The sequence below is a fragment of the Oncorhynchus kisutch genome, linkage group LG9 (genome assembly GCF_002021735.2).
Source record: "Oncorhynchus kisutch isolate 150728-3 linkage group LG9, Okis_V2, whole genome shotgun sequence".
Taxonomy (NCBI): Eukaryota; Metazoa; Chordata; class Actinopteri; order Salmoniformes; family Salmonidae; genus Oncorhynchus; species Oncorhynchus kisutch.
The window spans coordinates 27581160-27603105 of record NC_034182.2 but is presented as its reverse complement, the minus strand read 5'-3'; the positions used below and the strand labels follow the sequence as shown (position 1 = coordinate 27603105).

General features: G+C 44.0%; 1 protein-coding gene across 2 annotated transcripts; it reads left to right on the top strand.

Moving 5' to 3' along the window:
- The first annotated feature begins 15585 nt into the window (after window positions 1-15585).
- Window positions 15586-21422, top strand: LOC109888265 (uncharacterized). Of its 2 annotated transcripts, XM_031832290.1 has the most exons (19): window positions 15586-15721; window positions 15810-15865; window positions 15979-16068; window positions 16302-16429; window positions 16634-16777; window positions 16866-16934; window positions 17032-17208; window positions 17439-17535; window positions 17737-17960; window positions 18138-18291; window positions 18381-18592; window positions 19212-19329; window positions 19498-19703; window positions 19796-19913; window positions 20019-20188; window positions 20642-20739; window positions 20854-20969; window positions 21052-21255; window positions 21330-21422. In XM_031832290.1, the coding sequence occupies exons 1-18, from the start codon at window positions 15699-15701 to the stop codon at window positions 21210-21212; spliced, it is 2361 nt and encodes a 786-aa protein (XP_031688150.1). In that variant the 5' UTR covers window positions 15586-15698; the 3' UTR covers window positions 21213-21255; window positions 21330-21422. The 2 variants fall into 2 exon arrangements, with proteins under 2 accessions (XP_031688150.1, XP_031688151.1); XM_031832291.1 differs by lacking the exon at window positions 21052-21255.
- Window positions 21423-21946: the final 524 nt, after the last annotated feature.

Here is a 21946-nt window from a genome sequence, read left to right as displayed (position 1 = left end):
CCTTTGTCACAAGCATTATACATGTTTATACCACGTACTTGTCACGAATACCACCGAAGGTGGCTCCCCTTCCTGTTCAGGTGGCGCTCGGCGGTCGACGTCGTCGTCGCCGGTCTACTAGCTGCCACCGATCCCTTTATCCTTTTCGTTTGTTTTTGTCTAATTGTTTTCACCTGTTCCTTGTTGGGGTTTTGGGATGGGTGTTATTTAAGTTAGTTTGTGCGGGCTTGTGGTTATTCTACGTTAGTGGTGTTTGTGTTCTTTTGGGTTTTCGCTGTCCGGTATTTTGGTAACAGTGCGTTTGGGTTTTGTTGCGCCTGTGTTTTGGGCTTCACCCATGTTTGTCCCTGTTACTGTGCTTGAGGACATTAAAGCGTTTTTTCCCGTCTACCTTCTGCTCTCTGCGTCTGACTCCACACCCATCACTATCCCAACGTTACAGTACTAAGGTTTAAATTACAGTGAATTAGAGAATAAATTACCTACTCACTTATCCAAACCTTACCTAGAATTGATTTGATTTGATTTAGAATGTCAGAAAGAGGTAGTTTCACTATAGGTGATAGAGATGGGGTGGGTCAAGTTGAGCATCTGCAGCAACACCTCGCAAACTTCAAGCCTTCATCAGAACAAACAGAGCAGCAGGAAGAGGCCCAGACTGGTGTGGAGTCACTTCTGCCAGCGAATGATGATACAGAGGCTGCTGATGAGATATCACAACAAGAGCCACGAAAAGGTGAGAGGGTCCGCAGGTTAACTGAAAAGGGCAGAGAACTGCGCAACGAAAGATGGAGACAGCTCGAACATCGTTTCAGGGTCAGCTATGAGAAGTGGAAGGCTCTGGTAAAGGAAGCAAAACTGTCCCTGACAGGCTGTTTCTCTGAAGACCTACTAGAAGACCTCTTAAACAAGATTAGCCATGCCTCTACAGAGCTAAACCTTGTCTACGTAAATTTGCGGCAAATTGACATTCCCGACAACGATATACGACGCAGAGTTGATACTTCTGAAGCAGTTACAATGTCTATTATCAAGACTGTAAGGTGTCATTTAAAAGGCAGGGAAGAAGGTCAAAGTAACCAGATAGAGCTGCACTGGAAGGACAGCAATTCCTTGTGCATGTCCGAACTCTCACATAAGTCAAGTCTCAACTATCAGCCCTCAAGTGCTTTCTCCCAGGGCCTGGAGGTGCATAATGACTGTAATGAAAACCAAAAGATCCTCGCTAAACTTCCAGATTGGCTAACTTCAAGATGGAATAGAAAGGTCATAGACATCTTATAAGAAACAGATCTTTCCAAGCTTCAGTCAGTTTGTGAAGTTTCTCACGAGAGAAGCAAAGATCGCTTGCAATCCTGTGACATCCCTTCATGCTTTGAAAACCTAAGACGCCAAGGATTCAAAGCCCCGGAGCAAGGGTATTAGCAACTAACTCTGATGAGAAAGTTACTGTTACTAGTTGTGTCTTCTGTGAGAAGTGAGGTCTGACCACCCCACATGTGCTCTCTCTAATTCTCTCTTTCTCTCTTTCTTTCTCTCTCTCTCGGAGGACCTGAGCCCTAGGACCATGCCCCAGGACTTCCTGACATGATGACTCCTTGCTGTCCACAGTCCACCTGGCCATGCTGCTGCTCCAGTTTCAACTGTTCTGCCTTATTATTATTCGACCATGCAGGTCATTTATGAACATTTGAACATCTTGGCCATGTTCTGTTATAATCTCCACCCGGCACAGCCAGCAGAGGACTGGCCACCCCACATAGCCTGGTTCCTCTCTAGGTTTCTTCCTAGGTTTTGGCCTTTCTAGGGAGTTTTTCCTAGCCACCGTGCTTCTACACCTGCATTGCTTGCTGTTTGGGGTTTTAGGCTGGGTTTCTGTACAGCACTTTGAGATATAAGCTAATGTGCGAAGGGCTATATAAATCCATTTGATTTGATTTGATTTGATTTGAGGTCACAGTCTCCACAAAAGTTAATGGATAAACCCACCGCAGAGACACAGAAGTTTGTTCAAGAGAATAAATTGTGCTTTGGCTGTTTAAGGCCTGGGCATGGCTCCAAAGATTGTGATAACAGGAAAACCTGCGACACGTGTCAGAGGAGGCATCCATTCTGCCTGCATGAAGATCGTACTAAAGAAAGGTTAAGGGATAGGAAGACAGAGCCCCCACAAGATAAGGGGACAAGAGCGTCAATTGAGGCCATATCTAACAGAGTTGTAAGGGACATTAACAACACTCACACCTCCACAATCATTCCAGTATGGGTGTCAACCACAAGTGACCAAGATCGTGAAGTTCTTGTGTATGCACTTCTTGACACCCAGAGCGACACCACTTTTATCATTGAAGAGACAACAAAGGCTCTCAATACAAGGAAGGAGCCAGTCCAACTGAAACTCTCTACAATGGCTTCAAGGAATACCATTGTGCCCTGCCAGAAGCTGTCTGGTTTGCAGGTTTGAGGGTTTTACTTGGAGAAGAAAATCCCTCTGCCAACGACCTACTCGAGAGAGTTTATTGATGCAAACAGAGATCATATTCCTACTCCAGAGACTGCAAGAGCATGGTCTCATCTTGAACACATTGCAGAGGAGATTGCTCCTCAACAGAGCTGTGATGTCAGTCTCTTAATTGGCTACAACTGCTCCCAGGCTCTCCTTCCAAGAGAAATTGTGTCTGGTAAGGGAAATCAGCCTTTTGCTCAGAGAACAGATCTTGGCTGGAGCATAGTCGGCTATGGAAATCCATGTATCCAGTCTACCTGGCCATGCTGCTGCTCCAGTTTCAACTTCCACCTGACTGTGCTGCTGCTCTAGTTTCAACTGTTCTGCCTTATTATTATTCGACCATGCTGGTCATTTATGAACATTGAACATCTTGACCATGTTCTGTTATAATCTCCACCCGGCACAGCCAGAAGAGGACTGGCCACCCCACATAGCCTGGTTCCTCTCTAGGTTTCTTCCTAGGTATTGGCCTTTCTAGGGAGTTTTTCCTAGCCACCGTGCTTCTACACCTGCATTGCTTGCTGTTTGGGGTTTTAGGCTGGGTTTCTGTACAGCACTTTGAGATATCAGCTGATGTACGAAGGGCTATATAAATAAATTTGATTTGATTTGATATCGACTATGGCGATGCTATTGGAGTGAGTCATCGGGTTATCGTTAGACAGTCAATCTTCTTCCAACCTCACAAATCAAGTACACTATGTTTGTAGAACATGCGTAAGAGAGGTAATCACAGCACTGGACATTATCAAGACGCTTGAATCTGACTTCAACGAGAGCGCTGCAGAAGATGACCTCATATCCCAAGAGGATATCCGGTTCCTGACAAAAATGAAAGAGGGCATCAGACGCAAGGACAATGGACATTATGAGATGCCGCTGCCGTTTAATAAAACATGTGCAGTTCACCGTCTCAAGTGCCTGGAAAGGAGGCTAAGGAGAAACAAGCAGTACTACAAGGACTACACAGCATTCATGGAAGAGACCATAGCTTGTGGAGATGCTGAGAAGGTCTCCAAAGAGGAAATTAACAAGCATCCAGCATGGTACATCCCGCACCATGGGGTTTATCACCCACAAAAGCCTGGAGAGATACGAGTCGGCTTTGACTGCTCAGCTAAGTTTCGAGAGACGTCTTTGAATGACCATCTCCTTAGCGGTCCAGAGTTGACAAACACATTGCTGGGCGTCCTTTGTCGTTTCCGTAAGGGTCCAGTTGCAATCATGTGTGACGTAGAGCGCATGTTCCACCAGTTTCATGTGAAAGCAGAAGACCAAGATTATCTACGGTTCCTTTGGTGGGAGAACAGAGATCGAGAGTCTCAACCCTTAGTGTATCGTATGAAGGTCCACTTGTTCGGCGCAGCTTCATCTCCTGGTTACGCCAACTATGGTCTCAAACATCTTGCTGCCGAAAGACGAGGAAGCTTCAGCGAGAAGTCTATCCAGTTCATAGAAAGAAACTTTTATGTTGATGATGGGCTGACGAGCGTATCGTCTGAAGCTGAAGCGGCCCAGCTGGTGAAAGAAGCAAGAGAGCTTTGCAGCATCGGCAAACTTCGGTTGCACAAGTTTATTTCTAACAGCAAGGAAGTACTGTAACCACAATTCCCAAGGAAGAACGTGGTGAGGGTGCCCAAGACCTGGATATGGCTCTGGGTGAACCACACATGGGGAGAGCGCTTGGTGTACTGTGGTGTGTCGCATCAGACGAGTTCCAGTTTAGAGTAGTTGTCAAGGAACGCCCACTTACAAGAAGAGGAGTGTTGTCTACAGTAGCCTCTGTATATGATCCGCTTGGGTTTGTGGCACCCTTTGTCCTGGCAGGGAAGCAGATCTTGCAGCAGATGTGTCGTGACAAGATTGACCGGGATGACCCCCTTCCAGATGACCTACGTTCCCAGTGGGAATTCTGGCTCCAAGGTCTACAAAACTTGTCTGAAGTAAGGATCCAACGAGGCTACTTGCCATCAAGTTTCAAGGAGGTGCAGAGTTCCATCACTTCTCTGACGCTAGTACCTCAGGTTATGGAGAGTGCTCATACCATCAGAACAATCAGCACAGCAGGAGAAGTTCATTGCTCCCTAGTTATGGGGAAGTCGAGAGTCGCCCCTTCCAAGGTTACGACCATACCACGACTGGAACTTTCAGCAGCGGTGGTAGCTGTTCGAACAAGTGACATGCTCAAAAGGGAGCTAGAGATACAAGGTCTACAGGAATACTTCTGGACAGACTCGAAGGTAGTTCTTGGCTACATAAACAATGAAGCCAGAAGATTCCACGTCTTTGTAGCTAACCGTATTCAACGCATTAAGCAAAGCACAGATCCCGAACAATGGAGATATGTGACCTCTGAAGAGAATCATGCGGATCATGCTTCCAGAGGTCTCACATCAGAACAGTTCATGGCTTCCAACTGGTTCACAGGTCCAGACTTTCTTTGGCAAGAAGAACTTCCCAAAGGACAAGTCAAGGGGGAAGAGTTCTCAGACAATGGTCCAGAGCTGCAGAAATCCCTGGTCCATGATACCCAGGCAAAGGAAGAAAGATCCTTACTAGATCACCTTCACATGTTCTCAGACTGGGCAAGAGTGGTAAAAGCTATTGCCAGGCTCAAACGACGTGTCAAGGAAGCCATGGGCTTAAAATTGAGGTCCAGTGAAGCTACAAGCATAGAAGAAAGGAGAGAGGCAGAGCTCACCATTATAAAGATGGTTCAAGAAGCAGCCTTCTCCCATGAGATACACAACCTTAGGCACCAGAAAGACATCAAGACCAAAGATAAAGCAAGCAAGTTGCATTTCTGGATGAGCAAGGTATCCACAGGGTGGGAGGTCGCTTGGCTCATGCAACTCTTCATTCCCATGTGAAGCATCTTGCAATCCTGCCAAGAGATAGTGCTTGACAAGCAGCACTGACAAGTGGCTGTCATGAAAGAGTACGACACCAAGGACGTGGAATGACGATCAATGAGCTGCGATCCAACAGTATATGGATCCAAGGATGCAGCAATGCAGTTTCCTCTCACATCTACAAATGTGTGAAATGCAGGAAATTCAGAAGATGTACAGAAGGGCAAAGGATGGCAGATCTTCCGAAGGAACGCATGGAGACCGCGCCTCCCTTCACATACTGCGGGATGGACTGCTTTGGACCTTTCTACGCCAAGGACACTGGCATGGGCTCTCGAGCAGTTCACATTGAAATGCTTGATGACTTAACCACCGACGCTTTTATCAATTCCCTGCGTTCATTCATACGTGGTAATGTTCGTCAAATCAGACGTGATCAAGGCAGCAACTTCATTGGTGCAAGATGCGAGTTTGTGGACGCCCTGAAAGAAATGGATCAAACAGGACTGAAGGAACTTGGATGCGAGTTTATCATGAACACCCCATCTTTAAGTCACATGGGTGGTGTTCGGGAAAGGCAAATCCGCACGATACGAAGTGTCTTAACATCCATTCTTGATCAGTCAGACGGAAGACTCGACAGCGCTTCTCTGCGTACCTTTCTCTATGAAGTCATGGCGATTTTAAATAGTAGACTCCTAACTACGGAATATCTGAATGATCCATTAGGTCCAGAACCTCTCACGCCAAATCACATCTTGACAATGAAGTCCAAAGTTATCTTACCGCCACCTGGACAGTTCATCAAGGAAGATCTTTATCTCCGCAAGAGATGGCACAGAGTACAATTCTTAGCCAATGAATTCTGGACAAGGTGGAAGAAAGAGTACCTCCTAAACCTCCAACACAGACAGAAATGGAATAAAGACAGAAGAAACTAAGGATTAATGACATTGTCATCTTGCAAGATGATACTGTACCACGCAACCAGTGGAAATTGGCAAACGTTACAGAAGTGTACCCGGGACAGGATGGCCGGGTGAGAAGATTCAAGATACTGATCAGCGACTCAACCCTGGATGAGAGAGGTAAACGCATCACCAAACCCACCTATCTGGAGAGACCGTCCATAAGACAGTCACCCTCCTGGAAGCCGATCAAGAAACATGCAGACCCCTTTCACAGAAATCACTGGTGATTGGTGGGAGTGTAACTGACAGTTAACCTGTAAGTCTATGTCGTTGTCCTTTGTTTGAATTGTTTACGTGTCCGCTGTGTGGGGCAAATGATAAGACAAGCAGAACTACATAGCTAATACTGCTGTAACAGGGATCCTTATTGTAGCAACACACTTTTGGAGGGAAGACAATCTCGCACTGTGTTAGCTAAGTTTTCATGTCATCGGGTGTAGTTCATAAAGGTGGAAGCGTGTATGTTAGGATGGTAACGTTATAATAATTAAGGATGAAGTGTGAATTAATGCCAGGAATAATAAATGTGAAGGTTGATTCCTCCCTTCTGTAATAAGCAGCCAATGAGGTATTTTACCATTATTCATGTATTTAATCTGATACTGTTATAGCACCGGCTAAACTATTTATGTATGTAAGCACTTCAGAGTTATACAAAGCTAATATGTCACTCGTAAGATAAGGAGGATGTAAGAGTGTGCTTAACTGTATTTTTCATTTACTTTATAGTTCTCACAGAAGGTGATAATTCTGACTAAATCTACAGGATAAAGCCGCCAGTTAAAGTCAAGGAGCGGTTGTGCTCGTGGTTACTGGATGGAGCTACACTACTCTCTTCACAAAACAGCGCAAACTGTCCCTAACCAGAATAGAAACAGGAGTGGGAGGCCCCGGTGTACAACTGAGCAAGAGGACAAGTACAGTACATTAGAGTGTATAGTTTGAGAAACAGACACCTCACAAGTCCTCAACTGGAAGCTTCATTAAATAGTACCCGCAAAACACCAGTCTCAACAGTGAAGAGGCGACTCCGGGATGCTGGCCTTCTAGGCAGAGTTCTTCTGTCCAGTGTCTGTGTTCTTTTGCCCATCTTAATCTTTTCTTTTTATTGGCCAGTCTGAGATATGGCTTTTCCTTTGAAACTCTGCCTAGAAGGACAGCATCCCGGAGTGGGGTCAAATTGCCATAGATAAAATGCAATTGTGTTCGTTGTCCGTAGCTTATGCCGCTGTTAGAAATTGGATATGTAGACGGGCGAGTCGGTCAAGGATCGATTCAGACAAGGTGGTAAATATTATGACAAGCTACAGTTTATTCAGAGTGAAGATATCTAGAACAGCGTAATTACGGCTCTCCCGCTGGTTCGTACGGAACTGCAGACGAAGAAGAGACCGTTACAATCAGTACACCACTAATATATAGAATAGAAAGTAGGTTGATTCTGGAAGATCGGATCTTTGGATTGGTTCAGCTGGGGTGTAGTCTGTAGTCTTCCGCCATTGGCTCAGTTGTCTGTCCGTCATCGTAGAATCCTCTTCGGGCACAATGTTCAGCTACAAAGGAGATTATGTGTGTGTGCGCTGGTTTTGGTCATTAGTGTAATGCGGGAGCTATCCTGTAGGGGACCCCACAGGCTCTACTTTGAGTTGTAGCCCTTTATTAACACAAGTTTGGTCACCTTCATAAGAAATAGCATTTCTCTACAAAACCCTCTCTTCACGTCTCACCAGAGACGTGACACAACCTAACTGGATCCAGACACAAAGAGAATCTTCTCCCAAGGGGACTATGAAATAAGGCACGGTATTAAACAGAAATAGGAGCATATCCACTGCAATGCGATTCTGGAATGTCATAAGAGAAGTTGCAGCCAGGCTCTCATGCTCCATACCGTTATCACGCACCTGGCTCCTGTTATCTAACAAAAAAAACGCTTGTTCTCGCAACCCCACGCTCTGAATGTGCCCTCCCTTCTGTATTTTTTCCAGCATGAGAAAGTCCCCTGGCCCTGACACTTTTAACAATGTTTCAAGTCAACTATGTTGCATAACACTTGCATACATCAACACAAGCCAACAGCAGATAATATTCAATCATATATATGGTAATGGCTATAATGTAAAACACAGGATCCAATAATCCCTCTTTTTCACACCCCCAAGGGTGTGAACAAAAATTCAGCAATGAATCATATAACAGTCACAGAGTTTAAAATACCTTCATGTCAAAAGAGAACAGCTCATTCAAAAACAGAACAAAAGAAAATGGTGTGAAATTTAAGTCCCCCTTTTGACACCCACAAGGGTGTCACTTAGCAAAAACAGGATAACACTTTATTGTTTATTGTCATGTAAGATACAGGATAAAACTTTGGTCATGGAAAACAGAGTAAAGCAAAGCAAAGCATTATTATAAACCATCTGGTCCTCTCAGCTACTCCTATCCTGCACCAGTTGGGCTTCATGCCACCCAGGGACTCGAAACCTTCACAACAGGGAGAACAAACATACTGGAAAGAAAACCCATCATAAAGATGTATAACAAGGAACTGTGGTGGTGTAAGATTTATTCTACTACCTCACCCACAGCATACCATGGGTCATCCTCAGTCAGTCCCATCCTCCCCTGAAAGCATGCTTCAGTATCAGCATCTCCAACTGGAGCATCAAGCAAAGGCATCATCATGCCTGAAGCCTTCACCACATCTATAACAGACTTCTTGAAACACGGTATGATGCAAGCAGCACACCACATCAAATAACAAAAATACAAAAATTAGGGTCAGAAATCCAGTAACCACCATTCTAGTGTACTTACCAAAACCAGGCTCCCACTCAAGAGAACAGGCCAGACTCCTCCACCCCCGCCATGGTCCTCATCTCAGCAGATAGTGCATCAAGCCCACTAAGGGCCTTAGATATACTACCATCTGGACTGGTGTTATTAGGAATATACGTGCAACATTGTTCACCGAACATCTTGCATACGCCCCCCTGACTGGCAAGAAGCATATCCAAAGCAAGTCTATTCTGTCTGGCAACCCTAGATGTGGCCTCAAACTGTTCAGACATACCAGTGAGTGCATCACGGGGGTAATTAACAAAACGCTGTTGATCATAGTAGATGTAATGAATCCATGCAGTCTGTCTTGCATCCACTATGGCTGGACCTATAATCCATCATTCCTGCCCAAGGCCTGAAGCTCATGAGGAACCCCCACCGGCACTCCCAACAGGTTAGTGTGTATGTCAACTACATCCTCTGCCCATGGAGCACTACTTCTATGTCTCCCATGGAATGGAATGTTTTCAGGTCCCCTGGATACAGAACCCAACAACTGTTCAGCAGTAACATCAACAATGGTCAGTGGAATTATCAAACTGGTCAGAGCACACGTACCTTGCCAGTCTCCTCTAAGAATGGGTCTCAGCACTCTTTTGGGTCCACAGATCCACCACACATCAGCCAGACCACTAGTTTGGTTTAGGCCTGTAACTGGCCAAGTGGAATTAATGGTGATGTTACTACTGCAATAAGCTTCAGGCAATCTCCCATAATCAATGCCAAAGAGGAACAGCGAGTTGAATTGGCCTCAACCAGGTAAAAACCTCCACCCCTCCTTTTCTCCTATAGCAAATGGGTGTGTAGCCAGAACAGGTCTATCATGACCAATGTTTCATGTAACTCATGCAGTCCTTTCTTTTCAGGGTCTTAACTGTATACCTCATAAGAAAGCCACAAATTGTCCCTACCAATAACACCAGTCTCAGTGCCTAATTGATCAATAGCTGAATAGTCTCTAACATTAATTACCTGAATGGGATTTTTAACACAGTGGTGGCAGGTTCGGTCCAGGGGTGGTAGAGGAGTGTGTCTGGCCCTGGTTCATCTGGGACCTCTGGTTTTGGCAGCACCTTAATAGAAAACACACCCATCGTGTCTGTCCCGGTCCTTTGTAGTCCGAGGGTGTAAGTGCCTGCATCAGAGAGCTTAATAGTTTTGTTGGTTAGTAGGATTTCATCACCTTTACAAAGTTCAACAGTGCTCCCAGGTTTTCCCATATCATGGAAAACCTATCCACCTTTGTGGGATCCCCTATGCTATAAGGATACCCTCTCTTCCAATCCCAGAACTGTCCCAAGGCGGTTATCCTGTAATCCCCATACGGACACCCTCCCAATTTAATATAATTTCATTTATAATTTTCGTCCACTTGTTCTGTAGACATACATTCAGCACTCCACGGGTCAGAACCTGGAATCCGCTGGTACATCACCATCTATTTCCATCGATTTCTCCAGAGTCCTGGAATTAAGGCATACACAGGGAATTAGACAACAGCCCCATAAAACTAAAACAGTCACACAGGTGAATGTAGCCCATAATACAGTGATCATAATATTTTCCCCATTTTCTGAACATACTATCAAACCCAATTAATCAGAGAAGTATCCACCCCAGAGTTCTGTCAACCCGTGAGCCAGGGTGGTCAAACCAGCTGAGGCTTCGGGCACTGATTCGTCCGGAGCTGTGTTATTTGGGATGTCACCCACGATAAGACAGCTCAGACAAACAGCTTCCATGTGAAGCCCCACCCTTTCCCCGAGAACACATCACTTAGCAAGAGCCAGACACATCTTCACTTCTATGAACAAAAACAGGGGTGACAGGACAGGGAGGATTTTCTTCATTCGAGAGATGGCCCCCGGAATTCTGTTAATTCCAGTTCTCCTCTCGAACACTGTTTATTGTTCGATAGTTTCAGTGTGTCTTACCCTCCCACCGTGCGATATGAATCCGGGTAGCTCTTTCAGCTAGCTGTCACCAGGAGACCTTGGTATGGTCCCCCCAACAAGCCTCTGGGACTGGATTGAGTGACTTCACCTGCAGTTCACCTATAATGCATAAAATGCTGGACATACAGGCTTGGTTAACAAACAGTTTCTCATGTTTTATCTGATTCTATCTTTAACTTCTATGCCCATTTGTTAGCTACATTTTTTAAAATATTAGTTTCTTATCCAATAGGCCCCATCCTATCCTAGACCACAATTTACCTATCCCCCTTTTGATACCTGGCTTTGCCAAGGTAACAACCTTACCTACTCTAAATAATGACTTCGGTAAGATTAGTATATTATCCTTCTGTTCTGACATTATCATGTAGGAGCGCCCCTTTAATTTTCCACATGTCCAATTCTCCCTTTTGTCTCCACTCAGTGACTGTTATCTACACACTCTGTTATCTTTGCTCGTCCTGGCTCCCTTCTAAAACTTCTCCTCTCTGCTCTCCAACCGTCAAGGTCTCTGCAGTGCGGGGGAGGGCTCTTCTGTCTGCCTTTTCCCATGTTTCCACATTTTAACTAAATGTCTCACTGTTTGGCTTTGTCTAAACTCATGGATTTTTATTTTTAGAAAAACATGTCTATGGTGGCAATTTCTAAAGTCTTTATATAGGTTAAGTAAACTCCACTATAATTAAGTTACCTTAAAAAACAAATTAAATTTCAAAAAACTTTTTAAATCTTTTTATTCATTTTTTAAAACAGTATCACCCATGACCACAAATGTATTATTCAAATGGTACCCCCTTGTGGCTGATCAGACCACCCGAGAGAGCCATGAAATCCGGTCACAAGTTACACCATCCCCCTATATTCGTGTTCCATACCATAGACATATTAAAGAACCCTTTATCCTTAAAATAAAATAAAAATCACTTGTGTAATTAAAACTCATAAAATAAAAAACTCATAAAGGTTCCATATGTGAGCGTGCCTCTTTAAAATATCATGTCTCTGGGAAAATGGAAATCCCCTTAACCCAAACATTTACTACAAAAACAAAACCTAATAATTATGATAATCCCCTCAAACTCAAATAATTTGTCTCGATGTTTCATGTCTTATTCGTGTTTCTCCAAATTGTCTCCCCAAAATACTTCTTAAATACCCAGCCATTAGACAGACACACACAACTGTGATAAATGTGCACTGTCCCTTTAACATAAAAACCTCAGCCTGCAATCCACTCTGCGGGCCTTTCATTGTTCTCCATAATGAAAACAGATTCTAATGTTAGTATACCTTGACCTCCTGTTTAATTTCAATGATGTTATCTGAACAATCAAACCAAAATCAATACCCGGGAAGTACTTGTATAAATGAATTAAAATAACTAAATAAATCTACCTTATTTCTCAGCATTTGGTTAGAACACCACTCCCGTCTTACATCGACCACACCCTTCGCCCCGTACCTAGTGTACAGCTTATCTATTACTCAGTGGCTCAATTAATGTTTAACGTAAGTATGTTCAGATGTTGATTATGTAATTCTACAACATTAGTATAGTTCAAACCTCATAATATAAATCCGCAAAAAGAATTTTGCGGTTCCAGCTCCAACTGAAACACCTAATGTACCACACTCGCTTTGTCCCCGACCTCATTCATATCGATATTAGTCCCCGACTGAATATCAAGCGTGTTTCATGCACAGGATTTGATTCTCACAAATCTTCATTTACGCCAGTAAGCAGACCAGTGGGAGATGCAATGGCCCCGCCTTCTGTTCATTCTCTGTTTGGTCCCTTGGTTCTTAAATACATGCTTTTATTTCTTTCAACTTCTTTGTCTCTGGCCTCCTGCTACGTCCCTCTCAACTCACATTCCATTGTTTTCAGCTGGGCCCCTGTTGGCGGCCACCCCCCTAGATAACCTGCTTGTGTCCATCTTAACTTCAATCCCTCCCAAACTTTCTTTATAGGCGTCCATCGTTCCTTTCCCCCTGATCTATATTCAAATTTTTGTTCTAGGAACTCATTAAACCTCAGCTTTGGAGTATTGGGGGTCGCCATTGTGAATTTGCTTTAAACGTAATTTAATTTTAATTCAATCGGAATTTAATCGTAGTTTTAATCGAAATTCTCTCCTTCTATCTGAATATAGTTAACATATACTTCGCCCGACGTTGATTAATACCCACGATGTATTCGAAGAGACACTGCTGCTCGTACTCTGCCTTATCTCAGAGCTTCTCCTTTGTATATTCAGGTTGAGAAAAAACGCATGGGCTGGTATAGCATTTGTGGAGCGCACAACCAAGGGATCTATTCGACTATTTAGTCTCAATATTTAAATATTATATTCAGATATTATTTCAATTATACATCAGTCATTTCGTTCCTGATTATACATTTATACATGTACCTATTAACATAGGTACATACAATATAGAAGTTTCGGATTTATCCAATATCCCTTATTATAATTCTATCTCTCCCTCTATCTAACCACCAACAATCTTAATGGAAACAATTACAACCACATTGCATTTTAACATAACATAAACAGTTACAAATAGACAAAACAAGACAAAACAACACGTTATATCTCTGACCCCTGAAAGCCGATCCTTATCAGTGAATTTATATCAGACTAAGCCGTACCGGGTCACGGGATAAAATTACAATTTATCCCCTCTGCGCCAGATTTAATGAATAGTAATTAACTACCCCCTTACTGATCTCTATTCCTGATCCCTATCGAGCTGACCCCTATCAGAATTATTACACATGTCCGACCCCTATCGGTGAATCTCTATCAGACTGAGCCGTACCGGGTCACGGGATAAAATTACAATTTATCCCCTCGGCGCCAGATTTAATGAATAGTAATTAGCTATCCCCTTACTGATATCTCATCAATGATTTATATCACACCGGCCGTCGCCGGTTCGTTACTACATATGTTCACATACACTGTTATTTCGACTCGTCAGCAAATTATAAATTTACACAAGAATTCATACTTACTCGGAAAAACTGATCAAAATTTGGACAGACTATACGACAATATGCAAAGTTTGATTTAACAGGCTTTTGCTTACCTTATTTTTTATGGTGCACCTTGAAATCAGTTTTCCCAGTTGAGCAGAATTGTTGCCCTCCCCCGAAAGTCTTCACCCGTCTTTTTTTATTTTTTTTATTTGAACCGTCCTTTCACCAACTCGCCACCCCCACACCCAAATCAATTCACTTCGACTGGATCGTTAGTAAACTATCCTCTGCTACCATTTCTGTTAGAAATTGGATATGTAGACGGGCGAGTCGGTCAAGGATCGATTCAGACAAGGTGGTAAATTGTATGACAAGCTACAGTTTATTCAGAGTGAAGATATCTAGAACAGCGTAATTACGGCTCTCCCGCTGGTTCGTACGGAACTGCAGACGAAGAAGAGACCGTTACAATCAGTACACCACTAATATATAGAATAGAAAGTAGGTTGATTCTGGAAGATCGGATCTTTGGATTGGTTCAGCTGGGGTGTAGTCTGTAGTCTTCCGCCATTGGCTCAGTTGTCTGTCCGTCATCGTAGAATCCTCTTCGGGCACAATGTTCAGCTACAAAGGAGATTATGTGTGTGTGCGCTGGTTTTGGCCATTAGTGTAATGCGGGAGCTATCCTGTAGGGGACCCCACAGGCTCTACTTTGAGTTGTAGCCCTTTATTAACACAAGTTTGGTCACCTTCATAAGAAATAGCATTTCTCTACACCGCCCATACCATAACCCCACCGCCACCATGGGCACTCGGTTCACAACGTTAACATCAGCAAACCACTCGCCCACACAACGCCTTACTCATGGTCTGTGGTTGTGAGGCCGGATGGATGCGGCTTATGGTAGAGAAAGGAACATTCAATTCTCTGGCAACAGCTCTGGTGGACATTCTTGCAGTCAGCATGCCAATTGCACTCACCTTCAAAACTTGAGATATCTGTGGCATTGTGTTGTGTGACAAATTTTAGAGTGGCCTTTTATTGTCCCCAGCACAAGGTGTACCTGTGTAATTATCATGCTGTTTAATCAGCTTTGTGATATACCACAGCTGTCAAGTGGATGGATTATCTTGGCAAAGGAGAAATGCTCACTAACAGGGATGTAAACAAATTTGTGCACAAAGTTTGATAGAAATAAGCTTTTCGTTCATATGGAAAATGTCTGGGATCTTTTATTTCTGCTCATGAAACCAACACTTTACATGATCCGTTAATATTGTTATTCAGTGGAGATGGAAAACACATCCTAAGAAAGGGGGAAGGAGAAGAGATGAGGAGACGAATCCACTTCAGACTATTTAGCTGGGCCCCTAGGCTCTGGCAAGATGACCAACTATGTGACCCAATTAGCTAATTAATTACCTCAATCACAGCACCACCCCCATATAAAAGTGCCAGAGAACATGCTACTTATCAACTGTTGTTTTGGCTAGGATACTGTCAGTACGTGATAGTTGATGGTGTGTTAACTAGCAGGTGTAGTTTACGAGCTGTTCCTGGCTAGGGTTAGACACTTCTACCGAGAAATGGCTTTTGGGTGTTGGGTGGGGTAAGTTTGGTGGTGGGCATAAATGTTTTGAATAAGTGTTTTGATGCTGGCAACCTTTTATTGACCTGTGCTATTGTTTTTCTTGCAGAGTAGTTGTACTCCTGTCTGTATGGCCTAGTGTAAGATGTTCTGACCTTCCAAGAGGTAAGAAACTTAAATTGGGTCAGATGAGCCTTTTATACAAGCTATAGAACACGGCATTGTTGAGAATCATTTAGCTTCCACCCTTCAGATTCTCACCTTGTGTCTTTTTATAGGGGCCATTGAGACTGCATGCCGGGATCGATACCTGTTGGTAACAACCCAACTCTCATTTGCTGGGAACAAACCTCGCTTTGAAGCGGTTGGTAAGTAGGCTTTTAACTTGAATTCTGATGCAAAATGGGCCTGAAACCAGGTTTGGTCAGCTCATGAACATGGCATCTTAACATGTCTTGGCCAGGGTTTGGTAGCTGGTGCTGCAGTATATTTGTCTCACTGTGCCTGTTGGACCACTTAAGAATAAACTGATTTTTATTTAGTATTGGACTTTAGCATATTCAAATCATTTGATATGACCCAGTTCTTTACCCCTATCTAGATGCTGATGGCGTTCACCCCATCACTAAGCAGTATGGGTCAGAGTGTGGCTACATGTTCAGTATCCTCCCTCTGCGTGGCCATGCTGAACTCCGAGCCTCCTATTTCTCCTGCCACACTGACAACCAGGTTCATATATTTGCTGTGCATTGTGGTCTTTTCAAAGCCACAACCCATGGGCAAACTGGTTAAATCAACATTTCAATTACATTGAACCAATGTGGAGTAGCCATTGAGTTGATATCTGTACCAATGGGAAGGGCTTTTAAACTATATTTTCTAGTTAAATTACTACCAGGTATCTCAGTTGAAGGTCTTGTTTTTGTGTCTTAGGACGATGAGGTGTTCACTTTTAGCTTTAACTTGATCACAATTGATGCGAATGGAGTGGAAGCCACCTACTCTGTGACTGCAACCTGCTCCCTCCCTCTACCCTGGTCCCCCAGAGAAGTCAGCTGCGAGGAGAACTATATGGAGGTACTGATGCATGGATCTAGACTGCGTATCAGGGCTCGTGGAGGTGGGCTTGTGTATTTTTATAGGAGAGTATTATGTTACCCTGTAGGTGTCAATGAGGAGTGACGTTTCTTGTCTGTCTGGTACAACGGATGCCTGGACTGCTGCCCTTGCTAAAGTAAGCTAAAGGCTATTAGGCAAATTCTCAATTAGATGAGCTCCACCAGTTTGTCCCCAATACCACCATGCATGCCTTGTCTCTTGTTCCCCATCAGGCCCACAGCTCTGCCACGTCTACCTGGCAGGTGATGTTCCAGCAGGAGGGGCAGCAGCTGATTCCCATGTCATTCTCAGAGGCTCGGGAGCTGGGCTACGTGTTCCACCTCACCCGGGGGAGACTGGTGTTCCGCTCACCCTACACACCACGGTCTGTCATGGGGTCTGTCTCCATGGTGAGTATTTAAATGTCCTGTTAAATGGCTTCCTTTATCTTGGTTGTCTTCAGGCTTGATTAATTTGACATTAATGACCTAGACTGGTGGCTGTATTCCGAGAGGGTCTTTCATTGCGTAATGTTTAAAACCAGGGTTATGCAGGATGGGAAGGAAGCCACTTATTTAGACTACTGAAATGCCCCTTTTGTACTGTTGGCAAGTACACTTCATCCATTCTTCAATTCCAGATCAATGGTTCAGTGGTGGAGGTGGTCCATCCCATACTGTTCTCCAGGCAGAGATGGGTGGTTATGATGGTGGACTGGATTGTTGCGTGCAGCACTAGTAAGTTCCAGTGCAATATCAGGTTCCACATAATCAAGGATCAGACCTGAAGGGACTGGATTGTCTTAAGCAATAGTGATGGCTCAGTTAAGCAAATAATACTTTCACCTATGAAGTTATTTCAGATCTGTGATGTTTCGATCACTCAGTTCCAGAGGAAGAATTGTTCACAGGGTCTTAACACTTGTAATCTCTTTCCAGATGAAGGGATGTATGATGGGGCGGGGCTGGTCTGGCAGACCCCCACTCTGCTGTCCCCGCTGGTCTCTGGCCTCTCTGGGTTGGAGAGCAGCAAGATCTCAATGGGGGTGGATGGGCAGCTCCTGGATGAGCCCATCACAGCAGAGCGAGGCTACAGCCTGGACATCAGTGACACCACTGTCCAGATCAGCATCCCTTTCAACGCTGCCGGAGGATACAGAAAAGTCAGTAGCGTACTAGGCCGGCATCTGACCAGTCACATGGAGACGCTTAACTTGTATTCTGATGCAGAGAAGCTGCAAATGGCTTCAGTCACTCATGTCCTCTGTACACCTTGAATATTCTACTTTGTACCATATAACCTAATGGCAGATTCTTCATAACGGTTTCAACTCTTCCAGAGCTTTGTGATGGACAACATGTACCGTGAGTTCTATGTGGTCCATCTCTACTATGAACAAATCTTTCTTGATGACTGTGGTGTGGAGACCAGACTCCGCCTCCACAGGCCCATGAACACACCCCTTCTGATCCAGCACCTCTCCATCATTAACCGTAAGTTCTACTAGCCTATCCGAAGTGGCTCTTCAGCTCCATGGTCATAATTGCTAACGACACTTGTCACCCCCCCCCCCCAACCACAGAAACAGTCCTTGAGGATCGTGTGTTTACTGTTTACCTGGGGAACCTCTCCTACGATGTTGACCTGGTGGTTGTGAAGCTCAATGGTCACGACTTCACCATACCAGAGGCGAATAAAAGTGGTCTCGTCATAACCATGGTCCCCCAGCCCAATAGTACCCTACATGCCTACATTCTCAGGGTGCCATTTGAGGATGCCGTTGTTCACAAGCTGGTAAAGAGAAATATTTATTTTTACACTCTAATGAACTACTGTGGTTTTTCTCAGTATTTCCTCACGGCTTCTTGATAAGGGAATTTATGTTTAAAGTAATAAGAGAATCTGAATGACATTGAGAGTTATGACTGAAGTATTTCACCCTAATAGTTACAGAAGCTTAGACGATGTGTTTAGACACAATACTAGAATATTGTGAGACAGTGGGAACATTGTGTTTGTGATAAAGAGGAACTGACAACACATGTGTTAGTACTGTGAGACCAAGGACAGGAGAAAGCCCCCCCCCCCCCCCCCCAGGGAGGAACAGATGCACTTGTAGGAGTTATATAGAAGGCTGTGCGCATTATAGGTTTCTTAGCACCTTCTCGTGAATAAAGAACTACCTTTTGCATAAGCTGAGTCTTTTCCTATTTATTAAACCCAGGGTCTTAATCTCGGGAATTGGTCAAAGCTTGATTGTAGTTATAATCACTGGGATAGAAAATTCTCATGACACTTCTCATTGGAGGAGATCCAAGGTTCCTCAACATTTTCCAATGGGTTTTGGGGACCTCAGATTCACCCCTAATATGTGGATGTAAGCTTTTGTTTCTAAATGAGTTCATATCCATAGTACTCTCCAGAGGGGCTTCTTCAGTTCTCGTTGGACATCAACTACACGTTGGTCATCCTGCCTCAAGAGGAGCCCTTCTACTACCTGGCCTCAGTCGTGGCTCAGTTCAATGATGTCTGTAAGTTGACTTGAACTTTATTAAGAGACCTGGGCTGGAAGTGATATTTCTCAGTCTTCTGAGCCTTCTGGTTCTGACCACTGCCTAACGTGGACGCAGCCCAGCGATCTACCACTGTTTACCCCTGATGTCATTTTGGCACTATTGGGTTGATCTTCTCTTCGTCAGTTCCCCCGGTCTTCAAAGGCATCTGCAATGAGAAAAGCATCAGTTTCCAGATGGACCATAAGTCATTTGACTACCTGTGGGAGGTGGGTGTTGGCCCCTACATTCTGACCACAAATCTGGCAGCCAAGCTGGGCTACATCATGCAGAATGACAGCAAGAGTCTGAACCTGGAAGTGCCCCTCTTCTCTGTTGGCTACACTTATAAGGTGAGATGCTCATTGGTCAAGCGCTTAAATTGGCTTGTTGGTTCAAGTAGGAGTTATAATTATTTAAAATGTACCTTTTCTTTTTTTCCCAGGACATCAATTTGAAGCAGTTCTACGGCTCGTTTGAAATTCACTCACGACTTCCTAAGACCTTGGAGGTCAAGAGTTCCTTGGCCAAAGCGTGTCTCTTCCAGACTACTGAGGTCATAGGTAACTACTAGTGCCTCATCTTTGCTGCAACTTAATTTATTGCCTGACTGTTTAGTGTTGATCATTCACTTTGTTCTAGCCCAGCTCTAACACAACTTTCTCTAGTGTGTTCCACTGAAGGGGTGGTGACAGTCGTTACTGATGTGACTCTGGCCATCCCTGGAGCTGAACCCAACGGAACCTTTCTCCTGGACTCCACCTGCAGGCCTCAAGAGACAGATGACACCAGGGTTCTCTTTAGCTTTGGACTCCACACCTGTGGTACCAGGGTCCAGGTATAACTGTCCAACCCATACAATTTGAATCATTCAAGTGACTGGCCCTACCAGTGACTACTTCAAATAAGTTTGTCAGCATCTAATCTGGTAACTCAGAAATCATCTTGCTTAATTTGTTCAGCTGCATGACTTAGTTCTGGTTACATATGTCTTAGAAATTGCCCAATCCTGATGCGTCCAAATAATCTGCAAAATAAACGCCTGAACTACTTCTGTTATCAATGCAGCCCGTCATTGGTTAAGGCGCAGAATCGGTCCACGAGATTAGCAAGCCTCCATCTCAAACTGTCAGCATACAGGCTGACTATTTAAATATTCGCTTTGACTGACAGGTGTCTATTTTTCATGAGGCCTGACATGGGCACAACCATTTCGTTTTTAGACATGGCTTGCAACAGTTTGATATTCAATGAATCATGTTCAGGCTTGTGACGTCCTCTTGTCATCTAGGTTCACCATCAGCATGTTACCTACGAAAATGATATCAACGTTGAGCACAAGAGCCAATCTGTGAACGCACCAGTCAAAAGCAGGGATACTGCCTCTGTGTACGTGACTTCACTGATAATCTACTACCTCATTGGTTGAATTAAAAATATTTACATCAGTCATTAACTCCCACTACAGGCACTTGTGGCTTTAATGTTCAGTTCTCTTTTTAGGGTGACAGTTCGGTGTGTCTATCCACTGAGTGACCTATACAAGCTGTTTGCATATTGGCGGTTTGAGGCAGACTCTCCAGGAGTTGGCACCATCTTGACTAGAGTTCCTGTAAAAAGTAAGTGTTCGGTAGTTGTGCAGCTAAAGAGGGTGGTAAAACTGTTACAGCTTTTTACACCTGACTCTCTGTCCAATCATAGCATTTCAGCCCACCTTTCCACCCACTACCCTCACCACCACCAGAAGACCGTTGACCTCCACAACTACTTCCAACACAGGCCTTAGTCCTGGGAGGCAAATGCCTGGCATCCACCCTAGGGCTAAATATGTCAGTCTTCAGCTGGCAAATGAACCAACCTAAAGGAACCACTTAGGCCCAGACCCCAGTCACTCTCCATACAATGGTATGAGATGGAGAAATCTGTTCTACACGTCATATTCCTAGATGAGATCTAACTTAATTTTATTCTCTCCACAGGAACAAATGAAACCACTGACTGAATCGGGAGTGATTGCGGTGTTTGTGAATATAATTAAGTCTGGATCTTAATAAATATTTTCTTACAATCTGTACCTTGTCCTGATTGTTATGGGATGTGGCTGCATCCAGTTTGGGGATTATATCACAAGTGAGGACTTTATTTGGTATCTAAGTTGGCTAGGTAGATGCTTTGTGCGACGCATTTGAATATCTTTCATCTCAGGCACTTACGACATGTTGGCCTTTAAGGGGTGATCAGCAATTCTAACTGTGGCCACCCTGCCACTTTTGGTCAACTGCTGCAGGATGGGGCCTGAATAATCTAAGCACACAGCTCCATAAACTGCATTTTGGCAGCAAGGTGTGACCATGTTGAGGCTAGTGTTACTAGAACTGGAGTAAAGCAAGCTTGTGGCATTAAGCTATATTAGTCCAAATCAATGGTTAACTACAGCTGACTACTACTCATCCTAGAACTTAAAGCCTCTGTAGCCAGAACAATATAAGGCTATTGCTGCTTTCTATTTACCATGCTATTTCAATGTCTGAATTCAAAGGGTGTTATAATGAGTGTCTGACCACTTGGTTATGCCTAGAATTTAAGGCTCATACAC

Coding starts and splice junctions, on each gene's coding strand:
- LOC109888265 (XM_031832290.1), top strand. CDS start 15,699: ATGGCTTTTGGGTGTTGGGTGGG. Junction 19,704..19,795: donor CTGTTGGCTACACTTATAAG/GTGAGATGCTCA, acceptor TTTTTTTCCCAG/GACATCAATTTGAAGCAGTT. Junction 20,740..20,853: donor AGCAGGGATACTGCCTCTGT/GTACGTGACTTC, acceptor TTCTCTTTTTAG/GGTGACAGTTCGGTGTGTCT.